This window comes from Amblyomma mixtum, chromosome 4 (assembly GCF_055824585.1).
Source record: "Amblyomma mixtum isolate Tamu chromosome 4, ASM5582458v1, whole genome shotgun sequence".
In the NCBI taxonomy this organism is placed as follows: Eukaryota; Metazoa; Arthropoda; class Arachnida; order Ixodida; family Ixodidae; genus Amblyomma; species Amblyomma mixtum.
The window spans coordinates 111475588-111502479 of record NC_143015.1 but is presented as its reverse complement, the minus strand read 5'-3'; the positions used below and the strand labels follow the sequence as shown (position 1 = coordinate 111502479).

The 26892-nt window shown below is 48.4% G+C and overlaps 5 protein-coding genes across 14 annotated transcripts in view; 1 reads left to right on the top strand and 4 right to left on the bottom strand.

Moving 5' to 3' along the window:
* The window catches only part of LOC149347892 (uncharacterized), a 72209-nt gene extending 58217 nt beyond the window's left edge, over positions 1 to 13992 (bottom strand). Inside the window, exons 1-4 of the mRNA XM_089587738.1 lie at positions 13830 to 13992; positions 10472 to 10633; positions 8655 to 8736; positions 8349 to 8502 (exon numbers count right to left, since the gene is read on the bottom strand). Of these exons, the coding sequence (XP_089443864.1) occupies positions 8691 to 8736; positions 10472 to 10633; positions 13830 to 13969 (348 nt within the window). The 5' untranslated portion in view covers positions 13970 to 13992 and the 3' untranslated portion in view covers positions 8349 to 8502; positions 8655 to 8690. The remainder of the gene's footprint in view (positions 1 to 8348; positions 8503 to 8654; positions 8737 to 10471; positions 10634 to 13829) is intronic.
* Positions 1 to 26892, bottom strand: part of LOC149347888 (uncharacterized) — a 356391-nt gene that overhangs the window by 262442 nt on the left and 67057 nt on the right. The window lies entirely within an intron of this gene.
* LOC149347887 (uncharacterized) overlaps positions 16074 to 26892 on the bottom strand; it is a 129863-nt gene continuing 119044 nt past the window's right edge. For all 7 annotated transcript variants that reach the window (XM_089587688.1, XM_089587691.1, XM_089587687.1 and 4 more), the window contains one exon: positions 16074 to 16170. In XM_089587688.1, coding sequence (XP_089443814.1) covers positions 16092 to 16170 — 79 coding nt within the window. In that variant the 3' untranslated portion in view covers positions 16074 to 16091. The remainder of the gene's footprint in view (positions 16171 to 26892) is intronic.
* Positions 18763 to 26798, top strand: LOC149347891 (P2X purinoceptor 7-like). Of its 3 annotated transcripts, XR_016292686.1 has the most exons (5): positions 18763 to 19216; positions 19299 to 19508; positions 20374 to 20524; positions 24855 to 25214; positions 25816 to 26798. XR_016292686.1 is itself a non-coding variant. In XM_089587614.1 (4 exons), the coding sequence occupies exons 1-3, from the start codon at positions 19038 to 19040 to the stop codon at positions 20522 to 20524; spliced, it is 540 nt and encodes a 179-aa protein (XP_089443740.1). In that variant the 5' UTR covers positions 18763 to 19037; the 3' UTR covers positions 24855 to 25437. The 3 variants fall into 3 exon arrangements, 2 of the variants coding, with proteins under 2 accessions (XP_089443740.1, XP_089443741.1); XM_089587614.1 differs by lacking the exon at positions 25816 to 26798 and having other exon boundaries at positions 24855 to 25437; XM_089587615.1 differs by lacking the exons at positions 24855 to 25214; positions 25816 to 26798 and adding an exon at positions 21062 to 21779.
* LOC149347890 (uncharacterized) overlaps positions 20760 to 26892 on the bottom strand; it is an 8101-nt gene continuing 1968 nt past the window's right edge. The window contains exons 5-13 of the mRNA XM_089587613.1: positions 26233 to 26295; positions 25712 to 26087; positions 24388 to 24552; positions 23132 to 23318; positions 22755 to 22997; positions 22321 to 22492; positions 21702 to 21784; positions 21308 to 21453; positions 20760 to 21187 (exon numbers count right to left, since the gene is read on the bottom strand). Coding sequence (XP_089443739.1) covers positions 21452 to 21453; positions 21702 to 21784; positions 22321 to 22492; positions 22755 to 22997; positions 23132 to 23318; positions 24388 to 24552; positions 25712 to 26087; positions 26233 to 26295 — 1291 coding nt within the window. The 3' untranslated portion in view covers positions 20760 to 21187; positions 21308 to 21451. The remainder of the gene's footprint in view (positions 21188 to 21307; positions 21454 to 21701; positions 21785 to 22320; positions 22493 to 22754; positions 22998 to 23131; positions 23319 to 24387; positions 24553 to 25711; positions 26088 to 26232; positions 26296 to 26892) is intronic.

The following is a 26892-nucleotide window of genomic DNA, read 5'->3' as shown; positions in this document are numbered from 1 at the left end:
AAGAAGGTCGAGGCCAACACGGTGAAAAGGTTCCGGAGGTACGTCGATGGGTTGCAGAAGACCGGCAGGCAAAGTGGAGGGCCTTTTCCGACGTTGACACAGGTCGCAAGCGGCCACGTAACGCTTGACGGAACGATAGAGACCAGGCCAAAAGAAGCGATGCCGCACCCGAGCGTATGTGCGGGGCACGCCAAGGTGACCGGCTGTCGGCAGGTCGTGCAGTTCTTCAAGGACAGAAGAGCGTAGATGTTGGGGTATCACGAGCAGGAGCGGAGGGCCATCGGAGCGTAGGTTTCGGCGATACAAAATGCCGTTCTGGAGCACATAAAGGTTCAGAGACGGAGATCGGTTTGCAGAACGGATGCCATCAAAGATAGGACGTAAAGATGAGTCGTGGCGCTGTTCGTTGGCAATATCGGCAAGATCGGAGATAGCTAAGAGGCAGGGCAGGGTCTCAGCGTCCTCTAGGTCAGGTGGTTCCACAGGGTATCGGGATAAACAGTCAGCGTCCTGGTGATGGCGCCCTGACTTGTACACGACGGAGTATGAGTATTCTTGGAGGCGCAATGCCCAGTGACCAAGGCGACCGGTGGGATCTTTTAGTGAAGACAGCCAACAGAGAGCGTGGTGATCGGTGACAACAGCGAATGAACGGCCGAACAGGTAGGGTCTGAATTTAGCCACTGCCCAGACAAGGGCAAGACACTCGCGCTCAGTAATGGTGTAATTTTGCTCTGCGGCTGAAAGTAGGCGGCTGGCATAAGCGATGACTCGATCTTGACCCTGTTGACGTTGGGCAAGTACGGCGCCGATGCCATATCCGGAGGCGTCCGTGCGAACCTCTGTGGGAGACGAGGGGTCAAAATGTGCTAAGATGGGCGGAGTGGTCAGCAAATGGACGAGGGATGAAAATGAGTTCTCTTGAGCTGGGCCCCAGGTAAAGGGGGTGTCGTTCTTCAGAAGATCGGTGAGGGGACGAGCGATGCCGGCGAAATCTTTGATAAAACGGCGAAAATACGAGCACAAGCCGACAAAGCTGCGCACATCTTTCGACGACCTTGGAAGAGGAAAGTCCTTCACAGCTTGAATTTTGATGGGATCTGGGCGTACACCAGAAGCGTCAACGAGGTGTCCGAGAATAGTGAGTTGGCGACGACCGAACTTGCATTTCGATGAGTTCAGCTGAAGGCCGGCGTTACGAAACACTGTCAGAATATTGGAGAGGCGCTCGAGGTGCGTGGCAAAAGTAGGCGAGAAAACCACAACATCGTCTAGGTAACAGAGGCAAGTGGACCATTTAAAGCCACGAAGAAGGGAGTCCATCATTCGTTCGAAGGTAGCCGGGGCGTTACAGAGGCCGAACGGCATGACTTTAAACTGGTATAAGCCATCAGGCGTCACGAAGGCGGTCTTCTCGCGGTCCTTTTCATCAACAGCAATTTGCCAGTACCCCGATCGAAGATCAATTGAAGAGAAATATTTGGCGCCGTGGAGGCAGTCTAAGGCATCATCGATCCTTGGGAGTGGATATACGTCTTTTTTTGTGATGCGGTTGAGGTGCCGATAATCAACGCAGAAGCGCCAGCTGCCGTCCTTCTTTTTCACCAGGACGACTGGTGAAGCCCAAGGACTTGACGAGGGCTCGATGATGTCTTTTGCGAGCATCTTGTCCACCTCTTGATTTATGACGGCGCGTACGGCGCTGGACACTCGGTACGGACGTCTGCGGAGAGGAGCGGAAGCACCGGTGTTTATGTGATGCGTCACCACAGAGGTCCGAGCCAAAACACGGCTATCAAAGTCGAAGATGTCGCGGAAAGATGATAAGAGACACCTAAGATAGCGAGCTTGCATTGGCGGTAGGTCAGAAGCGATCATGTCGGCGTAGTCGTCCGTTGGGTTCTCAGTTGATGGGGCCGCAGGCAGCCGGCATTGCTGAGTGGAAGGTAAGTAGGTGTCCACCACTGATATCACACATTCGGCAGCAGGGCACAGCGTGGCGAGTGAGATGCCTTGCGGGAGCGGTTGGATGGATGAACCAAAGTTCAGGACCGGAAGGTACGCTCGGTTGGCCGACATTGTAAATACAATGTGTGGAAGCGCAATGCTGCGCGTCAGGGCGACGTCAAGTTCCCGAGTGACTACGTAGTGACCATCAGGTACAGGGGGAACAGATGAGAAAGAAATGTAAGTTGCGGCTTGAGGCGGTAGACGGACAAAGTCGACAGCACAAAGACGGTGTATAACTGGGGACGGCGACTCAGCAGAAAGAGGAAGGTCAAGGTGAACAACATTAGTGGCGCAGTCAATGAGGGCTGAATGCTCAGACAGGAAGTCGAGGCCAAGAATGACTTCATGAGGGCACTGGTCCAGAACAGAGAACAGAACGGATGTATGGCGGCCGGATATGGTCACACGGGCTGTGCATAGTCCAACAACATGAGGCGTTCCGCCGTCGGCAACGCGGAGAACGGCTTTGGGTGCAGGGGTCAGTACTTTTCGGAGGCGGCGTCGTAGGGCTGAACTCATGACGGATACGTGCGCGCCTGTATCGATCAGGGCTCGCACAGGCACTCCATCGACATGAATGGCGAGCAAATTATGGTGTGCGCGAAGGGCTAATCGAGGATTTTGGGACTGGGGCTGTACTGCAGCATCACCTCCAGACACTGCAGCGTCTAGTTTTCCGCTTGCGAGCGTCCGTAGGGGCCAGGAGAGGAGCGACGGCGTTGGGGCGAACGAGACTGTCGACGCAGGGGGGACGGGGAGCGGCTGGAGCGGGGAATCTGGCCGTCGACTGAAGCACTGTGCTGGGCTGGAGGGGGCGTGTAGTGGCTGCGCTGTTGTTGTCGCGGTGGGAGCTGAGAGGACGGTATGTGCTGCGACGGGACCAATAATTTCGACAGTGGCGGGAGATGTGGCCAATGCGGTGGCAATGGAAACAAATGGGCCTGTCGTCGGTTGTCCGCCAATCGTTAGGGTTTCGCCGACGTGGAGTGAAGTACGAAGGTCGTCCAGGAGCAATCGCAGTGATTTCGGGTGGTGGTGAAGACCGTACAGGGCTGACGGGCTGGAAACCAAGGTTTGCAAGCTCTTGGCGGACGACAGCCTGTACCAGAGAGATGGTAGGCGAGCGGTTGTCGCCATCATGTAGATGCAGGGGGGCAGGGGACATAGCTTCGAGCTCGCGTCGGATGATGCGGGTCACATTTTCTGGGGGCGCTGGAGTTTCCCGGTGTCGCAGGTCTTCACATGAAGAAGTCGCAGCCGTGTTGGGGAGACGTGTGTACGGCTGGCTAATACGCCTGCTTTTGGCTTCCTCGAAGCGTCGACATTCCTTAATAATTCCGTCGACTGTAGTGCAGTTCTTGTATACGAGCAAGTTGAAGGCATCGTCGGCGATTCCCTTCAACACGTGGCCGACTTTGTCAGACTCGGGCATGTTGGCGTCAACTTTGTGACAGAGGGCCAGCACATCTTCAATGTACGACACATAGGACTCCGTAGATGTTTGAGCTCGGGAGGCGAGGTCCTTCTTAGCGGCAAGCGTTCGGCCGAGCGGCCGTCCAAACAATTCGCGGAGTTTCTCTTTGCACACGTCCCAGCTGGTCAGATGGTCTTCGTGCGTCTCATACCAGACCCGCGCGGTGTCTTTTAGATAGAATATTACATTTGCGAGCATGAGGGTCGGATCCCAGCAGTTGTAGGTACTCACTCGCTCGTACATGTTGATCCAGTCGTCGACGTCAGTGTTGTCGGTACCAGAAAAGGTCCCAGTGTCACGAGGGGGAGAAAGAACGAGTGATGTCATGGCGGGGGCTGAGGTTTGTTGGGCGGCGTCTTGGGTCATGATGAGAGAAGGCAACTGGCGGCCGCTGCGGAGCTCCGTCGTCGGTAGACGGAGGGGAAAGCCGCACCTCCACCAAATATGTTGCGGGAAAGAATATATTTACAGATATTTACAAATAGACAAGAACAGCTGCGAGCGGCAGCGAGAACACAGTCCGAACTTCGTTGTCCTCTTCTACTCTTCCCACTCGTGCCATCGCTCTTTGTCGTCGTCGTCTACCCGCATCAATATTAACCATGTTCTAGTTGAAGTTCTGCCACAAAAGAGGGGAAAGCAGAGCATCTTTATCCTAAATATCTACAGCCCTCCAAGCCGCAAGAAGGAAGATTTTCTGCCTATACTAACAGAATGCACCAGAATAGCCCAGGACAACCCCTTGGTGGTTCTGGGAGACATGAATGCAAGACACAGCTCGTGGGGCTACATAAGCGACAGAACAGGGAACAGTATTAGCCGAGATACCTGCCCAGACCTCACCTTCATTAAGAACATTAATCACGCAACTTGGACTAATCTAGGGGAATCCTTGGGCAGCGACCACAAAATCATAAGTCTCTCTATACCAACTGCCAGAATCAGAAGAGCTCTGGGAAATGTACACATCACGGACTGGATAAAATTCAGAGACTGCCCGCCGCCAGAAGGAGGCATTAAAAATATTCAAGAGTGGACTCAACTAATCAAAGATGCCCACTCAAGCAACACTCGAACCATCCAACGGACCGTAGAAGCACCGGACGTAGATCGCCACCTATAGCATCTATGGGAGGCTCGAAAAGGCCTCACTAAACGCTGGAAAAAGCAGCGGTTCAATAGAAAACTAAAACTACGAATTGCTAAGATTACACAGCAAGCGCAAGCATATGCTATACAACTATGTAGACAAAACTGGTCTGAGTTTTGTGCTTCCCTGAAAGGCACTCTAAGCACAGCCCAGGCATGCACCATCTTAAGATGCATGCTCGACCCGAATAAGGCCAAATCAGTTACCAGCCGAACTCTCCAAACAGTTGCCCATTAGTTTCAAGGCACAGACCAAGACCTCATAACAGCCATGCATCGCAAGTACATAGGAGACCACACCCCTCCATGCACCCTGACCTATGAAGGACAACAAAATCCAAGCTTAGACGCCTCCATAACGGTATCTGAAGTTTATGCTGCAGCAAGAATAGCTCAGCGGAACACAGCACCGGGCGGAGACAAGGTTACCAACGCTATAATTCGAAACCTCAGCAACGACCATCTGAAAGACCTAACAGAATACATTAACAAGGAATTATGGGTGAAAGGCCAGGTTCCAGCTGAGTGGCGCCATGCGGACATCATTATTATTCCAAAGGCCGGGAAACCCCCGGCAGTAGAGTCCCTCCGCCCAATCTCCTTAACCTCCTGTCTGGGCAAACTGTATGAAAGAATCATACACACCAGACTCCAGAACTATATAGAAGATAACAACTTTTACCCCTACACTATGGTGGGATTCCGAAAAGGTCTCTGTACACAAGATGCCTTCCTAAGGATTAGCGAAGAAGTGATTAATACAATATTCACCCACGGAGAAAACCTTCTTTTAGCCCTGGATTTAAAAGGAGCCTTTCACAACGTCTCCCATCAGGCTATCCTAGAGGAGCTGAGTGGTCTAAACTGTGGAGAGAGGATATTTAACTACATCAAGGCTTTCCTCTCCAACAGAACCGCCACCATAGGCATTGGTGAAGTCCGTTCTCATCCCTTCCCCATGCCTAACAAGGGTACTCCTCAAAGGGCTGTAATATCCCCCCTCCTCTTCAATATTGCCATGCTAAAGCTAGCAAGAAAGCTTCAAACGCAGCCCGACATAGGCTACACGGTCTATGCCGATGATATAACTCTATGGGCTACACACGGCTCCTTAGCCCAAAAAGAAGAAGCCCTACAAGAAGCCATACACAGGGTTGAAGAATCTTCTGCGGAAAGTGGTCTGGAGTGTGCCCCGGAGACGTCTGAGGTCATTAGACTCCACAAACTCCCTTACACATCCCCAGGAGAAGTTGAGCTTTTCCTGGGTGGACGCAAGATTAATGAAGTGGACAAGATCCGGATACTGGGGCTCTGGCTTCAAAGTAACCTCAGATCCGACCATATGATCAGAACCATCAAAACAACAGTTAATCAAATCTCAAGAATGATCCGCCGCATTACCTGGCACCGCAATGGTATGAGAGAAGAGGACACCCTTAGACTCGTCCAGGCCCTAGTTCTGAGGATAACATACGGCCTCCCTTACCAAAAACTGGGCACTGTAGAAACCAGAGCTATCGATACAATCATAAGAGGGGCTTACAAAACTGCCCTCAATCTTCCAATAGCCACTTCTACAGAACGACTCCTAGAGCTTGGTCTCCACGACACTTTTACCGAGCTCCAAGAAGCCCTCTTGGAAAGCCAAAAAGAACGCCTTCTAAAAACCAATGCGGGAAGGACGATCCTGACTAAATTAGGGACATGGCCGGGGCTGGAGACAAGAGGCAGTAAAACCTCTCTTCCACTCCAAACCCGAGAAAAGATCACCGTTAGTCCAATCCCACATCATATGCATCATGCTCATCAGCAAGGCAGACGACAAGCGCGAGCAAAGGCACTTCAGAAACACCTAGAAAGCGACCGTAAAGCCGTTTACGTAGACATTGGGGCCTACCCCACGGCGGGAAAGTTCTCAGTCGCTGCGATTGACCACCAACTAAAACCGGCTCTCCAAGCTTCTATATATGCAGAAAACCCCTCCTCTGCAGAGGCTCTGGCAATAGCTATCGCCATCAAACATAAAGACCAAAGAGGAGAGTCCTCCCACGTTATAACAGACTCCCAAGAAGCCTGCCGAGACTTTCTTAATGGCAGGCTTCCCTCAAGAGCAACACAGCTACTTGGCAATCTCAGCCAAACACAAAGACTAACATGGACACCTGGTCACGAAGGACTAGCTGGAAATGAGGTAGCCAACGATCTAGCCCGAGATTTAACCCACCGGGCGGATCCTCATCCCTACCCCACGCCCATGCCTCGCACCTATGGTGACAGATTAGAACATATTCGGCTGGAGCGCAGAAAATACCCACCCCCTCACATAAAACTAGACTCCTCCGCAGCCATAGACTGGAGGAAAATTCAGACCAACACTTTCCCTAACATGTTCATCCTACGCAAGATTAGCCCCACTCAATATCAGAATACATGCCCTTGGTGTGGAGCTTGCCCTACGCTCTACCACATATAGTGGGAATGTACAACGAAACCAAAACACTTAACTGTATCCAACCCGACATATGAGCAGTGGGAGGTGGCCCTGACCAGCGAGACCCTGGATCAGCAACTTAAGTTGGTTCAGCAAGTCCGTCAGTCAGCTAAAGCCAGTGGCGCCTTGGACTAGGGGTGCCACCCAAGTTGCTCGAGCAACCTTCCTCATTTTAAATAAATGTTTTCGCTCTCTCTCTCTACCATTCCGAATGCGTTCTATATATGACTCGTTTCCAAAACCATAGGAAGCATACGGAGTCTATAATGACCATGAGCCACGACAATAATACCGAAAGCGTTCTCTCAAGCAAGCAAGATGCTGTGGCGTTCTATCGCCTAATGAAGGTAATAGATGGCGATACGGACACCTTACTCCCTTTTTACACCCATATAGGTGTATACGTGTAAAGAGTGCCGGGTTGATACGTGAACAGGGCACAGTTAAGACAGTCGTGAGGCACTGCAACAGCAAGGAGAAGAACACAAGCGCCCACTCTCTCCTGTGGGCGCTTGTGGGCGCTTCTGCCCGCCACTGATGGCATGGGCATCACCCGTGAGGAGGGTTGACACATAACACTTACACGCCACAGAGACAACCACGAGTCGTCACAGTAACATACATCGAGCCACCTTTTCAGGAGGCTTTTCGAAACAGGGTACGTATCAGAAGGGTATAGCGGGGTCTATGGAGCTTCTCCCAGGACTGCACCCCCTGAACAAACCGGTCGCCAGGTCGGGGGGAGCCTGTACCCATATACGGTGGGTATCCGACGGTGGGTTTCGAACCTGCGACCTCCCGCAGCCGAGGCGGACGACCAAACCACTGTGGGTGACGTCCGTCGACGTCACACACAGCTGCGCACCCGGCTATGTAGCCGTGCCAGAGGAAGCTGCACTGTGAACGTAACTTAAAAGCAGGCGTCCCACCGGTGTTTCTGCCATTTTGTTTAATGCGCGCTCTACAACAATTACGGCATCGAAGTGTACAGGTACGGACAAATAAAAACTAAACATGCTACTGGTTTCTAATATTTTCCATGCGTTACCTAATTGGGATTGTCAACTATGGTATGAGCATGCTTATAGTGGATGCTAATGCGCTTTGTCTAGGACAAGCAATGTCTGTTTGTTTTTTACGCGAAGGGAGTGAAGAACGGAATATCGAGCTCTGTTCACTCACGTCCGCAGCTGCACATGCCAGTAACGTGCTCCTTCACCTCACCTGTCCCCGTTGTCAGGACGTTGCACGGGGGACGTGCGTCGGCTGCGAGCAACACCCACGTGACGGAAGCATTGAGGGTGCTCAGTCCTTCCCAAGTGTCGGCTTCTCAGGCAAGGGGGATGATTGAGCCTGACGGGAGACCGGAGCAGAGTCCCTGCAGTTTTCCAAACAACGCCGATTTGTCCTCATCCCGACGTCTGTGTCCCTGAATCTATATGAGTAGCCCTGGTTGGATGTCTCTCTGCAGAGTATTCGCAATACGGCGTTCCACGGTACTTGGGAAGTGTATCGAAGACAGATACCAACCTTCCTTGGCTGCCGGAGTTCACATCTGGGAACTCCTCACCGACTCCGGCAAGCTTCCACATCCAAAGTGTCGACGGCTACCCTGTGAAAGCAAAGTTAGCCTCATGTTAAACAAGGGTTTATTTTGGGTTTATGGGGTTTTAACGTCCCAAAGCGACTAAGGCTATGAGAGAGGCCGTAGTGGAGGGCTCCGGAAATTTCGACCACCTGGGGTTCTTTAACGTGCACTGACATCGCACAGTACACGGGCCTCTAGAATTTCTCCCCCAAAGAAATTCTAGCCGCCGCGGCGGGGATCGAACCCGCGTCTTTTGGGTCAGCAGCCGAGCACCATAACCGCTGAGCCACCGCGGCGGCTCTCGTGTTAAACAAGAAGATGCAACAGCAACAGCGGCTCTGGTCCCAGCTAGTGGCGAACAGCGAATTAAACGAATGCGCGGCCTTTCACGATGCTCCCAGTCTACGGCACCGCGTCTGCTACGGCGTCAGTGCAAACAACCCACAGCCCGGTAAAAAAAGATGCCATAGGTCACAGATTTGGTAAGGAAATGACTGCTCGCCTGGTTATAGGTTGTTTACACTGACGCCGTAGTAGCCTAGATGCCAGAGACCGGGAGCATCGTAAAAGGTCACGCGTTCGTTTAATTCGCTTTTCGGTTTATGGCTTATGGTTTACGGGGTTTAACGTCCCAAAGCGACTTAGGCTATGAGAGACGCCGTAGTGGAGGGTCTCCGGAAATTTCCGCCACCTGGGGTTCTTTAACGTGCACTGACATCGCACTGTACAGGGGCCTCTAGAATTTCGCCTTCATAGAAATTCAAAATTCGCTATTCGCCACTAGCTCGGACTTGAACAATGCAAGCAACGCGTGATGTACAAACATAGGTTGCTTGACGTATGTCACATGCTAGCGAAGTGCCACGCTGGTAGACGCTCCGTTGCGAAACAGTATTGACAGGTGTAAACGTGGAACGTTACGAGGGCAGCGCACTTACATTTACTATTCGATGAGCAGGTGTATACACGTTCCCTTACTCCCCCCTCACTAGAATGATGAACGGAAGTTTCATTTCTCCTCTCTCTGAACAGGAAGGTGTAAAAAGGGAGTAAAGTTTTCCTCTAGTGTACACCCTTTAAAAAGGAAGTTTTCTAGAGCACACCTTACTCCTTGATTCTCCCTTATAGGTGTATCCGTGTTTAGTGTGCAGGGTTGATACGTGAACAGGGCGTTATTGAGAAAGTTGTGGGGCAGTGCAATTGCAGGAAGCACAACACGAGAACCCACTCTCTCCTGAATGCGCAATCTTGTTTTTTCGTGGGCTACCTCCAGGGAACATCAGCGCTTGTCACCATGATATCCGCCGATAGCCGTGCCAGAGGAAGCTCCCCTGTTGTTACAAGAGGTCTGTCAGAACTCCGGGTTTTCTGAGAGTTTTCCAAGAACTTTGTCATTTATTGTTAACGTTTGGCAACGGCAGTGAAAGTGGTTCCTGTTGACCTCATTATCGTTGCATTAGCTTTCACGAGTGATGCACCGGTGTTTCTGCCGTTTTACCCGCTCTGCAACACATATGACATCGAACCGTACAGGTGCGGACAAAAGCAAACGGAGCATGCTAATGGGTCCTAATACTTTTCACGCGTTACCTGGTTTTAATTGGCAATTATGGTATGTGCATGCTGGTAGTGGATGCTAATGCACTTTCTCTAGGACATTGTTTTTTTTTTTACGCGGAAGGAGTGAAGAGCGGTATATCCAGCTTTGTTTACTCATGTCCGCCCCTGTACGTGCTAGCAACGTGCTCCTCCATCTCACCTGACCCTGTTGTCAGGACGTGGCACCGGGGCATGGACCTGCAAGACCCACGTGACGAAAGCATTGCTGATGCTCACGGTGGCTCCGTGGCCTAGACCTTCCCAACGATCGGCTTCTGCGGCGAGGGATGCATGAGTCTGACGGGAGACCGGAGCAGGCGCGCTGCAGTTTCGCACGAAATAAACAATCAGCGATGACCACGACAATTGCAAGTAACTTCACTCCTCCTTATTGTTAATTCAGAGCTAATGTAACGCGTTTCCGCAGTTTGCTCGTATATAGCACAAGTAGAGCGCGTATACACCAGAGCTTGTTTCCTCAGCGTCAGCCATGAACACCCCTCCCTCCCCCGTGCCCCGGGAGCTCGTGGCAGTCCTGTGAGAAAACAAACCACAGCGGCGACCCGCATTGGAGGATTGCGAAAGCATTGACTCCTCCTCGACACTCCTTCTCTCTTGGCCTTGTTCGTTTCTGGTGTCATTTTGACGTCTGCGGCTCGTTTGACGTCTTCTCGCTATATCGATGTACAAATGGGTTTTTTCGGCTTTAAGCAAGTAACTAATTACTCCAGGTTGACCAAATTTCTCCTATAGCGAGATTTTTTATCCTTTATCTGATGCAATCACTTTTTTTTCCTTATCTCTTTAAAGGACGACAGCAACGTGCGGACAAAATTGTTTTGCGGACACTTCTTGGTGACGTGTAAATAGCCATATAATGCTTTCGCATCAATAATGACGTCACCAGATAGCGAAGTCACAAGAGTGTGCCTTCAGCTGGAGGGCCGCCATCCTCCCTCTTTCTCTCGAGGCCATCTCCCCCTTTCTTTCTAATCGCTGGTGGCGCCGCTCGTCTGAGTGACCTAGCGCGATACTCGGGGGCGTTGCCGAATAAGGAGGGTTCTGGGCTCGTCGCATAACCGCATGACTCGAGGAGCCAGAGGGGGTCACTGAAAGCGGTGTATAGCCGCTGCGTTAGCTTCCAGCTGCTGGACCCCATCGAAGATAAATGGATCCACCGCTGACACATCGCGTATTATGTGGACTTAAGCGCCGCGAAAGACGCCGCATAGTGGAAGCCTGCCGGTTAATGGGGAGATTTAGAATAGGGGGACCCTATCGGTTAAGAAGCTAGGTGAATAGCGGGACGCCAGTGCGCATGCGTAGGACAGTAACCCGAGGGGAGTTATCGTTCTGCGCAGGAGCACTGGCACCCCGCTATTTCCCTGTCGCCCTAACCGATACGATCCCTCTATTCTAAAACAGGCCAATTTCGGCTCGTTCTTTTAACAGCCACTGACGATGCACAGCACGCGCGAATTTTCTGCATCCCGCCTGATTATAAATGAGGCTACGATCCGTGGCAGGGTTTGGATCCTGCACAAAGCTCATGTTCATTCAGCAGTCTGATGCGAGAGCCGGCTGGGCTACCGCGTCGAGGTGAAGGCATTCTGTAGGGCCGCCTAAATGCTTCCTGAATCTCATCTCTTGTGTGCGGGCGCTAAACACGAAGAAACGGGTTTCGAAGGTGGCGCCAAAAGCTCGGAAGTAGCGGGCAGTAGAGTTCGCATAACTGAAGACAACCAGAAAGCCAGGAAGGTGTCGCTGAGGTAAACGCCTAGTCCACAGCGGTTACTTCGGCACACACACGCAGATTTATCATCCCCCTGTTTACCGACAAAAATTGCTTACGAGCGCGCAGTATAGCTCTGGACTGGCTTTCCGGCCGGCCGCCCAACAGACGCGACGAAGGTATTCAAGGCGACCGTGCTACCAACTGCGCTGGCGGCGCTGAGAAATAAAGACTACAATTAGAAAGCGTCTATCATGTTGCTGTAGGAGAGAAGATTGTTGTTAAAAAGAACGACATCAGCAATGAGACGTGCCCCACCAGTCTTTTGGGGGGCGACAACTTATGAACGAAGCAGCAGATAGATGCCCCTCAAAGAACGCACTTCAGCCAGTGGGGTCGACTAATTTTCATGACTCCGCAGTTAATCTGATTAACCACTATTATTCTCCACTCATAGACCACCCCCTCCCATTTTAGGCTACGAGGTATTAAGTGATCACTCCAGGGGAAGAACCGGTCGACGCTGATGCCTAGATGGGGCTTTGTTCTTGATTGAGTTGTATCCCGCTATAGTGGTCTGCATCAGACGAGGCCGGTGAGGCTGCTGGTCAGCTTGGTTCATGGGGGCTTAACGTTCCGAAGCGATTCAGGTTATGAGGGACGGCGCAGTGAAGCGCTCCGGAAATTTCGACTCCCTGGGGTTCTTTAACGTGCACTCACATTGCACAGTACACGGGCCTCTAGAATTTCGCATCCGTCGAAATTCGACCGCCACTGCCGAGATCGAGCCCGCGCCTTTCGGGCCAGCAGACGAGCGCCATAACCACTGAGCACTCGCGGCGTCTGGGAAATGCCTCTTAATCAACCATTATAGGGGTAACTGACAATTATCTATTAAAGGAGTAATTGTCAATCATCCCTTTTAAGAACATTAATAGAATGTATGAGTGAATAATTATGCAATCATTATGATTTAATAATTTGGTTTGGTTTTTTGGGGATTAACGTCCTGAAGCAACTCAGGCTATGAGGGACGCCGTAGTGAAGGGCTCCGGAAATTTCGATCACCTGGGGTTCTTTAACGTGCACTGATATCGCAGATTGAATAATTAAGTCAACAAAAAAACTGACTGAATGGCGGACGAAATAATTTGTTGATTTACTCCAATACTCAAAATTAATCGGACGAACTGCATTGTACAAAACACCAAAATCACGGACATAGAAGCTCAAAGCTTCGCTATCTGGGCCGAAGAAAATTATCGCTCTATATTTGGCTTCGAACACAAAAGGTAAATGCTGTCGCCGAAATCTCACTCTAGGCTCGCGCTAACAAATTGGCAAGCTCTGCGGCAGTGAACGATATGCGCAGCTGCAGGTGCTAAATAGTTTGAGCAGCTAATGCTGAGTAACGCGAGCCTTTCCGCGAATATTAAGCCGATGATGCGAGAACAATACGGTAGTGGTCCCCGTTCCTGACACTGCCTACGTATCCGACCGTAAGTATTGCATGCTTGTCAGAATGAGGGTGTGTTTTATGCAGACGTATTCAATGGCTCTATTCTTTCCTCTGTTAGTCGTACCACCTGGAGTGTCGCCCAGGGATTTGCTAGGATATGTATTCCACGACACCTATCACTGTGTCACGCAACCTTCATTCATACTGCTCACTTTGCCATCGAGCCGTTTCGTTAGCCAAAGAATGAATACCTGCAGATTTTTTTTTTTACTCACACATATCTTATCTCACAGAGGGAAACTGACCACACACTAACACACACATTACCTTTCGCGAGCGACAAGCTCAGCAGCAGCGTAGAGGGTATCCAGTGCAGAGCTTCTCCGGTGACAATGGTTTCGTTTGCGAGCACAGGTGCCAGGTGCGCTGCCAGCGCTTGTACTGGACCGGGTAGACGCCGACTGCATATCTCACCACCCGTGCAGCTGTGGCGCCTGCAAGAGACACGGTGGTCGTCTTCCAATTTCTGCCTGTATGCGCACGCTTCGTTTTCTGGTATCACACAGTGCACTCTTGAGGTCGTCTGCTAACAAAAGCCAAGTGTCGCCCCTGTTCTTTTCGCAGTGCCCCACTAGGAGCAACGAGCGAGAACAGAGCACGTGATTGGCGCACGGGTGTATGGCATACACTAGTAGACGTGGCTAAACCTCTTCCTGGTCGCGTATTCGCCAACTGCAGCCTGTACAGCCACATGGCTTGAAACCACGGTGAATTGATCACGGTGACTGAAGATTGTCACAACGGCTTACCTAAAAGGGATAATAAATCCTCTTAAACGGCGTTATATGCCACTAAGCATCACGATTTGCGACCTAAAAGGGAAAAAATTGGAAAAAAATGAAAATAAAAAAACAATAAATTACAGTACAGAGAGCGGAGTCGAACGGCCGACCTTCCATACGCAACACGTGGCTCTAATCCACTGCGCCATAGCGGCGATGTCAAGCCGTCGTTCTGAATGAATATTTATAACCAGCCTTAATGGTGGCTGCTACCTGCCGGTGGGCGGCGCTGTCATCGCTGGCTGTACCGGCTGCATTTGGCGAACACGCTTCCTTGGTCACGCGGTTTCTGTTTCGATCGTGTGCAGCCCCAAAATTTCTTGCGCTGCACCGGCGGCGAGTACAGGATTTTCGAAAATATAAAAAGTGATCAGTACATTACTTGCGATGAGCCACAGGCCACTCAATAAATAAGAAGGCCAACCAAAATAGTTGAAAATGAACTATTCATTATTAGACAACCATCCTGCTAGTTGGTCGGTTTATGCTTTTGTGGGCTTAACGTCCCAAACGTACTCCGGCCTCGATTGATGCCGTAGTGAAGGGCTCCGGAAATTTAGACCACCTGGTATCCCTTAACGTGCACTGACATCATACCATGCCGCTAGTTAGCACGTGTTAGCCGTATTCTGATGTCATGCATCGCTGATAATGGTACGTCGAAACACAAGGGCTGCTATAACTCAAAAAGAATGTTTTTAAGAATGACTGACAGCAGGAATGGAAACATACCAGCTACTACCCGTAAGCTCGCCTATCAAACATTTGTTCGTCCGCAACTCGAGTATGCATCATCCATTTGGTCACCTCACCAGGCTTATTTAATTAACTCCCCCGAATCAGTCCAATATCGTGCTGCGCGTTTCATCTGCAGAAACTATGACCGTCACTGAAGCGTCACAAACATTAAATTATCGCTCTCTCTTCGTACCTTCCAATCACGAAGATTAATTGCCCTAGTCTGCTTATTTCACAAGATAGTCTATAGCACTAATCATTCGACTCTCCCTCTTTCCCAACCTCACCGCACCTCGCGCCGTTTAAACAACCGTCTCAGCTTCCAACGCCTTTCAGGTAAAACCGTTGCATTCAGTTCATCCGCTTTGCCGCAGGCTATTGTTCACTGGAATGGTCTTCCGGAACACATCGTAAATATTCGTGATCCAGCTTCTTTTAGGACCGAAATAACAGCTATTTTTTCTAATTACTGACGCGTCAATAACTATTGTATAATTTTCTTATTGTTTGATGGTGAGTACTAACAGTCAGTTGGCATTGTGTAATGATGTTCTTATTGTTTTATGGTAAGTACTAACAGTCAGTTGGCATTGTGTAATGATGTTCTTATTGTTTTATGGTAAGTACTAACAGTCAATCAGCATTATATAATCATGTCATTCATGCCCCTGTTATTACCCCTATTTATGTAATCCCCCCCTCACACAATACTCCATGCTTGGAGCCTGTGAGGCAACGTGAATAAATAAATAAATAAATCATGCATATGATGGGGGCGGTTTGCAGAAATGACTTCTCACACCAACTATCATACCGACGAAGCCGCTCTAAGTCGCTGGCGCTCGTGTTTTCAAAACGACGCCGAATTCTTGTGACGGCTGTGTCGCCGTATCCATGAGTAGCCCCAGCAATGATTCTCTGAGAGTCTGCAAAGTATTCCTAATAGGGCGTTCGACGATACGTGGGATGTGTATCCAAGAAAGATACCAACCTTCTTTGGCTGCCGGAGTTAAAGTCTGGAAAGTCCACGTCCCTGCTCGGCTGTATGACTCCGGCCAGCATCCACATCCAAAGCGCCTGCAGCTACCCTGTGAAAGCAAAGTTAACCTCAGGTTAATCGAGAAGATGCAACAGCAATAGCGGTTCAAGTGCGAGCTAGTGGCGAACAGCGAATTAAACGAACTCGCGGCCCCTCACGATGCGCCCAGTCTCCGGCACCGCGTCTACTACGGCGTCAGGGCAAACCACCTATAGCCAGGTAAAAAACAGGACATAGGTTACAGATTTAATCAGGAAATGACTGCTCGCCTATTTATTGGTTGCTTGCACTGACGCCGTAGTAGCCAAAGTGCCGGAAACCATGAGCTTCGTGAAAGGCAACGCGTTCGTTCTATTAAATAATCGCCACTAGCTCGGATTGAACGGTATACGAAAACGGGGTGCTTGACGTAAGTCATGCAAGCCGCATGTACCACGCTGGTAGACGTTCCTTGCGAAACAGTACTGAGAGACGTAAACATGAAACGCAACGAGGGCAGCGCACTCACATTTACGATTCGATGTGCCGTTCTATACAGGTTCCCTTATTCCATCTCGGCAGAAAGGTGAACTGCAGTTTCATTTCTCCACTATCCAAACAGAAAGGATTAAAAAGCTAGCAGAGTTGTCCTCTAGTGGACGCCCTTTAGAAAATGCAGGGGGCGCTTCGACTGTGTAGAGCGTAAAAGCGAAAGCGTTTTCCGCACCACTCTGACTGCGTCTGTGGCACTTTGGACGTCACGACTGGATGACGTTACATATAATGGCTAATTACTAAGTAATTGCAAATTACTAACTAATTGCTAATACTTATTAACTGCTAATTAGTAACGCTTAAGCTTCGCCTTTAGGAGTAAAACCCGACAGCGAGTAGTTGTGCTGCCACGGGAGCGACCCCGAACGCCACCACCCGTTCAGCGCGACGCCTTGCCGGTTGGAAACAGCTCTGAACACAACACTCTTATTGCGTAAGCAACACTGCGCCAGGTTTCGAGCCGTTGCGTAGGCCCCGGCGGTGCCCACGGTTGACTTTGAACAGCGTTGCTTCAGCCGCGCTCCGCCAGACGGCAGCGCAGTCGGCGCGCCTCGCGGCAGCGGCGCCCGGCAGCATGCTCTCTCTACGAAAGATGGCGCCACTAGCAGGTCCGCCACTTGTGGTCTTCGAAGCCAGCGTTAGCAGCATTGGCGCGCAGTGCATCGATGGCATTCGAATGATATCGGTTAAGCAATTAGTCTCACTTCCAGTTCGACTACTTAAATAAAAAATGACACCGAGTAGGAAATTGGTCGAGTTGGGGAATCCTGCCAGGGTCTCTGGAGTGAGAGACAGCAAGCTAACCACTCCGTCATGCCAGCTCGATAGTTTCGAATGAACAAAGGCGCGTCTAGTGAATATGGTGTCTTCGTTCACTCCCATCTGCCTCCCTTCCCGTTAAGGCGAGGTACAGGTGTCCACTGAGATATGCGAGACATATACATATTCTTTCCTCAAAAACCAATTTACCTACGAGCAAGGCGCACAGCCGAACCGACTATGGCGTTCTGTGGACTCCCTGGCAGCGTGTCGGAATAGTCACGTGACCAAATATGGCGGCGCCTATGCTCCCGCGCAGTTAAGCGTCTATAAATGCGCGCTTGCCATGACGTGAATGCTTCGCTATGCAGTCCTCTAAGCAGAAGTGACAACGACACGAAGAAGCGAGAAAGCTAAGGATGCAGCTCGGCGACAACGTTCTACCTCGCAGAGTGGTTCCACGTCATCGGTCACCGATGAATCTCAACACCTGACTGCTCAGGAACGCCGAAATGCTACCAGGCGAAGGCAACGCGCCGAAGAATCGCCAGAAGAACGCGCACACCATTGCTTACGCCATTTACCCGGTATAGACAGAGCTAAACCTCTGCCAATTTTTTTGAGGAAAGTAAATGCACAGTAATTCTCTGCCATCTCGCTGCACACCAAACCTCACCGTACAGTAAAGGAGGAAGAGGGAGTGAAAGAGAACGAGTGTCCGTAATAAAGAAAATGGAAATTGCACATAAGGAACGGAAATTGCAGTAAATGTCTCGCATATCTAGGAGGCATATATCGGTGGACACCCGTCATCCGTTCGAAGAGGAAGGAAGGAAGTGGGAGTGAAAGAATGAACAGAAAGAGGGGGCCCTAATGAACTAAATGGAAATTGTATTTGAGAAAAGGAAATTACTTAGCAACTGTCTCAAAATCATTTCGACCATCCGAAAAGCGTGACAACCTCCTGCTGACAACCTCCTGCTGACAGTCTTCTGTCGACATCCTTCCGTCGACAACGCTGAGGCATTAAAGGCTTTCGCCTTAAAAAAGTGTGCGCTAGAGGGAACCTCACCTCCTTTACACTCCCATAAAGGTGTATTCGTGTTTAGAGTACAGGGTTGATACGTGAATAGGGCGCAATTAAGAGGGAGTCGCGAATGCGTGCAATAAAAAATAAGAACACAAGTGCCCACTCTCTCCTGTATGCGCAATCTTTTTTTTTCATCAGGCACGTCAAGGAAACTTGTGTACTCGTCAACGTAACGTCCGTCGACATCACCCACAGTTGCGCACCCGGCTATATAGTCGTGCCAGAGGAAGCTGCCCTGTGAACGCCAAGCACTTAAAGGGCAACTCCGGCGATTTTTCGGACATTTTAGGTTAATGGCTGTTTTGTGTTCCTAAGAATCTCCTTTAATGTGTACGGTACAAGGTTTTCAAAAGCAACCCTAAAATAATTTTTAAACAGCAAAAAACGCTAAAATCGAAACCGAAACCGCCAAACCGAAACCGGGGAGGTGCTTTCGTGCGGTATTGAGCGTGACGTCACCGGCGGGTTGGCCTGGTTGGCCGCGCTGCGAAGTCCGTGCAGATATCGCTACTACTCGGAGCCGCGCTGTCGATATGTCTGCAAGCGCGGAAAACAGCTTTTCTGAGACCAGCGAGTCTTTCGAAGAGGACTCATGCGACGATTTTGGACTGGACGATTCACCATTCAGGTATGACCCACCGCCGCGCGAGCCAGCCGAATCACACCACAGGCCGCGTCACCTGCAGCATGGAGACGGTCTGAACTCGGAGAAGTAAGTACTTGAGTCATCTCTCGTGCATGCATTTGTGACACAATCGTCTGAACAAAAGTTAATGTGATGCTCCCGCTGACAGCTGTTCGTGTGGCGAGTGCCGGCCGACCCAGTCTGATGAAGGAATCTGCTGCCAGAACGTTGCCGCGGTGCACAATGTCCTTACAGGGGCATGCATCACCAGCAGTCCTCTGTTTGCGAAGCTTTGTCTCGACGGCGAGCTTTTGGAAGTGAACTCACGCCAGCTGCAGTTCTACAACCCAACATACTTTGAGCACGCTGACCAAAACAGGTGGGCGTATTGCTACCTCTTCGAGGCGGCAGTGCGATTATTTCGCGAGCTTCTCAATTTTTTTAGTGACACATTACGAAATTCGCGACGCATGAAGCAATGTGCTTATTGTGCATCACTTTACGTTTAGCTACTCTGATTTATGCCTGTGAGCTGTGCTGGTGGATGGAGGTTTGTGACATACCGCAGCGCGGGCCTTTTTGTACGCGCCAGTCGATTTCTGTCAACAATCGGGAGTAAATGTAATTTTGCTATGAAAAGGCTCATGTTCTTGTCTGGAGCAATGTTTTGAGCGGCCGATTTCTTTCACGTTGAAGAGAATAATTGACCCGTTTTCTGCCAGCTGTGAGTGCATTTTATTTATTTTGATTAGATTTATTGGGGTTTCAACGTCCCATAGTGACTCAGGCTATGAGGGACGCCGTTGTGAAGGGCTTTGGAAATTTCGGCCACCTGGGGTTCTCTAACGTGCACTGACATCGCACAGTACATGGGCCTCTAGTATTTTGCCTCCATCGAAATTCGATCGCCGCGGCCGGGATCGAACCCGCGTCTTTCTGGCCAGCAGCCGAGCGCCGTAATCACTGAGCCACAGCGGCAGGTATTTTTATTTATTTTATTTACAAATACTGCAGGCAGCAGCGCTGTTCAAGGAGGAGAGGAATTACATGCATTGCAGCAACAGTTCGGCAAACATATTTCCATTTGAGCATTCAACAACAGATGAAGGCAAACAGTGCCACCGATGTGTTGAGGGAAAAGTATGAATTCTGCATAGAAGTTAGGGCAAACTCTGATAAAAAAAAAAGTGGAACTGACGGTGCATTCACCATCATGCATTTGCTTACTGCAGTTTTCATTTCAGGAAGTTGAGGTATACAGCCTATAGGCTGTTCGTATGGTGGGTGTGGGGCCACTTGGGCAAGAAAAATCGGCAGCCCCTTCCTGGTTGTGCACTAGGAAAAATCAGGAAGGCATTTCCAAGCACACACTATCAGACCTTCTCATGGGAATAGGTGAGTAAAGCTTGCACATTGTTCATGCATAAGCAGCTGTGTTGAGCCTTAGTCTTGGCTTTATTTGTTTTTGAAGTGTGTGCAACAGGATTTCACATTTGCACTTCCCATGCAACACAGCAGCAATGTGACTCAGGTTTTTAATCCATGTCAGCATATGGAATGTTATAGGGAAAAAGTTAGCAAATGTGTGTGACAGAGTGGGAAAAGGAGTAGAAGGATAAAAAGCCAGGACTCCATGGGCATAGTCTTGCAATGGTTTATTCACAGAAATTAAACTGCAGGCAATGCACGGAGAATACTTTTCAAGGTTGCAACCACAGCTGTCATCTGTGCGTGCACAGGTTTGAATCATAGCATTGGAGAGAAGTGCCTGTTTTTTGTTTAAAACAGGTTACCAAAGCAACAGCTACGCAAAAAAAAAATGAAAAGCACGTAATTCTCTGATCATGCATTCCGTACTCTGGCCACCTTGCCAGCTAAGTTTTCAAAGCCCGAAACGTGAGTGGTGCTTCTTCAGTGCTTCTTCTTTCGTAGGTTTTAGGCCATACTTCGCCGCAAGTGTGTCATGTTGGCGATGCGAAGCAGCATCCTCAGCTGCAGAGTATGACGGCCACATGTTGAGGCATTCCAGCACGGCATTGATGAGAACAGGCACGTATCCTGGGGAAGAAATGAAATCTAACATGAATGAGGAATCTTAATCCTCCAAGCATTATAAGCCTTCACTTTGTAAAGAAATGAGTGGCGAAAACTATGTGTGCCTTTGACTGTGGTACCTACCATAGCTTGTTGGCTCCTTCACATACACCACCGTCCATTCCTTTTCTCCTCTAGAAAATTTTTGTGAGCACTTGGGAGCCCCATCGCCATCACAGACCACAGCTCTGTCACTGTTGTGATTGTAGTGTATTGCAGCAATTCGTGTTCTGCGTACAAATGGGCACAGAGCAGTGTTCTTGTTAACAGACAATCACTGCACTTTCAGAAAAAATTACTGACATTTCACAAATGTTTGCCTTTTCCTTCAAGGAAATATGCATTTCCTAAACTGCTGTACTTTGTGAAGACAATGACATGAACAAGGCCACTAATGTGAAAGTAAGGGTGCTACTACATGGCAAACGTGTTGCCTACACTAAAGGTTTTTGCTGTGTGGCAGCAGCATGCAACTCACATTGAAGGCCACTGAGGCAATGTGTAGAAAGGGCTGTTATGGCAGTGCTTCGAGCACCATCCACAAGCCAAGCAGATTTGTGCCTGCATGTAAAAAGCCTCTCATAGAGTAGGGCTATTGTGAATGCACAGAAGTGTCATAGCACGCTCCCCTTTTTAACGATTACAGAAGGAACCACTAGCTGTCACGGGGTTTAATTGTTCTCATAGATAGGTGCAGTACTACAAAAATATTGAGGCAACCGAATCACAACTTTGTTGGGGTTCTGTTGTTTTTCTTCATTAGCAGCTGAACCTAAATATATTTAAAGACCTACATTGCAGAATTTTAGTTCTCTTTATCTGAGACGCAGTTCTCATCCCTCAGAACACAATAGATTACAGCCTATCAGAATATATTTCTTTTCTACATTAATAGCGGTGCCAACCCTCACTGCAACTGATCTGGATTAGCAGCATTGGTTGCGTATCCTATTACACTGCATCTGTGAATTTGATCCCATTACTTTTCTCATTCTGCTGCTGCATCGCCTATGGAGGGCTTCTACTGGTTTGGAAGTATGTGATTGGTACGACTAACACAGTGAAATACAACTGGGAATACATTTATGTAACATTACCTGGATAGCATTCCCTCATACGTGAACTTGCTGCTCTTTGGTGCGAAATGTATGAGCAAACCATGGAAGGATTCAAGTCCATACGTTTGTGCATTGTTTGAAGCATGCACAATGTCACGTAGGAAGTGTGGCGCTGCCAAAATCTCCTTTAGTTTCTGAAATGTGGGTGACCCTGAAAGTAAAGGTAAGAAATTTTAGCTTGCAGGGTAAATAAATATGTGAAGCATGCAGAGAATGGCTCTTTAAAATACTATGCCCTGAAGGTAGTACTGAAGTGAAAACAAGAACAAAGTGGAAAAGCAGAAATTAAATGGGAGTGCACCGAATTTTGGTGAAAGAGTATGGGAGTAGTGCAACTTTACAGCAGTGATTAGTTTTCACATTGTTTCAGCAGATGTAAAAAGAAGAGTTTATTTCAGAGTTCAATACCGTACCTTCAATGATCCAGTCGCGTGGTTCCACTTCACCATGAAAACATGAAGGGTGGAGTGGATTTGGATGCTGATGAACATTGACGATATGCCTGAGAATGGACAGCCACCTTGCACGAAAAAGTTCTTCTTTGCCGTCGCTGGTAACGGCACACCAGTAAAGGTGTCGAACTATGGTTCGTCTCCATCCCAGCACTATCTCGTGCTGTCTTGCACGTCCTAGTGCAGCTATCTTCTTTTTCAGTCCTTTAAGAGAGGGTTCATTTTTATATGAGGTACATATCAGAAAATACTTTTCTATGTGAAGTGTTGTTGGTGTTTCAGTGTGGCTAATTAGAAATAGTATTTCAAGCTACACTGAAGATGTTATTGAGATTTACCTTTTGCTATGTGCCAGACATCAAAGAGGTGGCTTATTGAGGGATGGGAGCTTTTCAGGAACGACTTGACTTCGGTGTGCCGATCAGTGGTGATGCTTGAAATCACCACACCTTGTTTAACGAGGTAATCCAGCCCTCTCTCCAAGCCTGTTTTCTCCATCTTGTTACTGGACGCAACTTCAGTGGACTGCAATAATAATGCAAAAGTACTTTGTGAACCTGAAAGAGAGATGCTGTTTTCCAGGTCGAAAACATGCCCAGAAAGAGCTGTGCATGCATATGTGATGCAAATGGTTTATGATGGCATATGATAACCAATTCTATTGAAATGGTTATCATATGCTATCATAATAAATCTGCCAGTAAGAATTTTGTGCCATTGCTGAGTAGGTCAATAGGTTGCTTCGGTCTTCTCAGACCAGAACAAACTTAAAGGAGTATACAGACATCGTATTTTGGTGGCATGTTTGCTTCTCTATAATGATGCGTAAGAAACTACTATGCATGAAACACTATGCGGTATTCGGCTACGATGGCTAAATAATTTATATTTCAACAGCCGACCGATGGCTATGACGTCTAAGAGGGGTTACATGTCACGCGAGGCATGGGAAAACTGTGATATAATCGCTGCTTCATCGCATTAATTCACTACAGTGCTGAAGCCAGCCTTCCTCAAGAGCCGGAATGACAACATATGTAGAAGCGCCGATTTTTGCAGTTTTTCATGCATCACCTATATTACTCTCTTTGACATCATAGCCATCGTTCGACTGTTGAAACCGAAACAGCATGAGAAATAAGTTCGATTATAAATTATTTATCAGTCGAAGAGGTACACCACGTGGCAATCCATGTATAATAAGGCCTTACGCCTCATTACAAATAAGAAAACGTGTACCCAAAAGTTAGGTGTCTACAATGCTTTGAGAACCTTGATATATGGCTGTGTATGGGAATTTGAGTCTTCTTTCGTAATTAAGGATCAAAATAAAATTCAGACCTTAAGGCATGCTCAATAGCTTAAGGGAAGAAGTTGGGATCAGCCCAATGCTCATAAAAAAAACTTGTGTTTATACTGCTTTTCAATGTGCAAGGAATGCAGTGTGTAAATTAGCGGATGAAAAGCAATGTGTCTCCTGCATTCACAATCACTGGCATAGATAAACCAACCGTAGCCTAATAAAATGAAAACATCCGGTGAAGATGCTCGGTTCATTTGAAGAATGGCACCAAAATATAAAAGCAAGCTCTACCTTGACAAGTTCGAAGTGCAGGACTTTGTTGAGGGTGGTGTCCATAAGTGTGTATGTCCCAAAGTCTGCAGAATGGCCTGGTGTGTCGCATCTGCCATCGCCGGATAAGCAGCGTGGCTGGCCTTTGATTTCATTAATCAGTCTTTCTTGTTCAGAGGTCCATACCTAAAAGGCAAGAAGAGTCCATTGCTAGATGCACTGTGCAGTAATGAACGTAAACAGAGCATATCTGGAGCATTTCTGCCAGAATCCAAATAAGGATATCATTCAATCGATCGATGAATGAGTCTGACAAATCTGCTAAGGCTCTCACATGCACATGCAAACTGAGGAATAGGCTATTGTATTTATATTTCTCCAGCGGCAAAATGCCTCGACGCACTCAATGATTGAAGGGAACTTTGTCATGTACGATAATTTCAGCACATATTTTTACGCTGATGGTTTTGTATGATTTTTTTTTTCAGGTGCTGCATGTTAGTGCACTTTTTATTATAGCCAGTATTGATGATCCTGAAGACGAGGAAGAAGGGGCAGAAAAATACCAACAGTAAAGAAGAGGAAGCGCGCGTGTGTGGACTATCGAGGAGAAGAGGAGAAAGAAAATCGAACATTGGAGGGTGTGAGATCATGTGAGGAAGGCATGGCATGTATCATGATGAGTCTCATCCGTGGAGACCGAGACCGCAAATATGGTGACCTTAGACCCGTGACGACTGGTTGTTCCCGAGAATTAGACTCCGAGGCTGGCATGACAGACGCCATTGGCAGCTCAAGAAAAGGGCGAGATATATTGGAAGCGGTCAGCGGACCTCGAACGAGTGCTTGTGAGTTCCTTTTTGGAGGACTACTTCAATGCGAGTGACCCCGGAAAACTGTTTCGCGAGTTTATGTTGTTGCAATGTGTGCGGGAAGTGAGCTTTTCATGTACTTATCATACGACATCCGTCGTTGACTCTCTAGAGGTGTGTCAAAGCTTGTTGTGTGACCTTGTGGTGCCTTGCATTTGGCTTCCTTGTTCAGTATATAAAATGTCCCTTCTGTGTTCTTGCTCTGCACTCTCACCACAAGCAGTGTGGGCCCACTCGATAGCTTGAGGACAGTAACATCTCACAATTATCCTTAAAATATTTATTTTATTTTGTCTTCCGAGGCTTCCTCTTACTTGCACTCTAATGATAAGTTGCTTTTGCTCTATTAAAATCCTGTGGTTCATGCCTGTATGCTTTTAAGTAGCTGAATAGATGTTAGTGTGAATTATGTGCACAACAATTCGATTTAAACTGCAGCATTAGAGATTACAACTATCAATAGTAACACAAACCTTCTTCACAGCAGGTAGGAGGTAACAGCGCTGAAATTGAAAGTACTGCGTCTTCTGTAAGGCCTGCACACCCATAATTGACATCATTCTTATCACTTTTGTAGGGCTGCTGCCAGAAAATAGAATGGCCGAACAGAAGAGCACGTTGCCCAAAGGCTTATTGTTGACCATTGGCTGGCTCTGCCACTTTGACGTGTGGGCATTCACACAGGTGATGGTCGCTGTAATCATCGTCCCTGCTGTGGTGATGTCAACACTGGAGTCTGCAGCTCCACATATGCGGCAGATTTGCAAAAGTTCTTCTAGATTCGTATGAAACACAATGTACTTTCTTTCGGCGACTTTGTCTCCTGGCAGCACATCTGCTGGAAGTACCCTGCATAAATATTTGTAAACACATTTATTCCTTTTTTTATTTGCACCTTTCAACAGAACGACTTCACTGAGAAGCAGACTTTATGATGAATAGCAACAGAGCTGGAGGCTTGATAAAAAAAGCCGGAAAAATGCAGTACACTTACTCGGAATCACTGTCATCTGCTACTGTTTCGTCACAAACATATGAGGATGCGTTGGTGCAGTCACTGCAATTTAGAAAGTTCATTACTCCAAAATGCAGACTAGAAAGATAGAATCTGCTTGCATCTTTTTTTCTATTCAGATACATATGGTGTATAACGCACTCTGGGAGTGTTACCGTGATATAAAGTAGGACACATTCATTATGACAGCAAAAGCCAAGGCCTGTAAAATGAGCTATACGCATAGCTAACGACGTGCTGTTCAAGTCATGCTAGCGTATTTCACACTCATGCTATACAATATGCGCCACAGTATTCCTGTCTGCCAGTCCATGTTATCTTCAATATGACTTTTTTGTTATCATATTGTGCAGGTGAGGAAGAAAAACCAAACTAGAAAATTAGACGTGTCGAGTAAAACAGGCACTCTATGATGTTGATTTCCCAGCACTGTTAACAGCAGTCAAGCACTTTTCAAACGTGGGGTGCTACCTGTGTGCTATACACATCAAATGTAATTAAGCTAAACAAGTGGATGAAACCAAACTTGGTCATAGGTTATGTACAGTCGGGGACTAAAGTCTGTGGACCACGTATTCCTCAAACGAAGCCGATAGCTCTACTATTAGTCGACGACTGGAGACCACACTTGTGGAGATG

What these genes read in the sequence shown, in the direction of transcription:
- LOC149347891 (XM_089587614.1), top strand. Translation starts at nt 19,038, where the DNA reads ATGTCTGCAAGCGCGGAAAACAGCTTTTCTGAGACCAGCGAGTCTTTC. An exon ending in GACGGTCTGAACTCGGAGAA is followed by an intron (nt 19,217 to 19,298) that starts GTAAGTACTTGA and finishes TCCCGCTGACAG; the next exon opens with CTGTTCGTGTGGCGAGTGCC. An exon ending in GAGCACGCTGACCAAAACAG is followed by an intron (nt 19,509 to 20,373) that starts GTGGGCGTATTG and finishes TTTTCATTTCAG; the next exon opens with GAAGTTGAGGTATACAGCCT.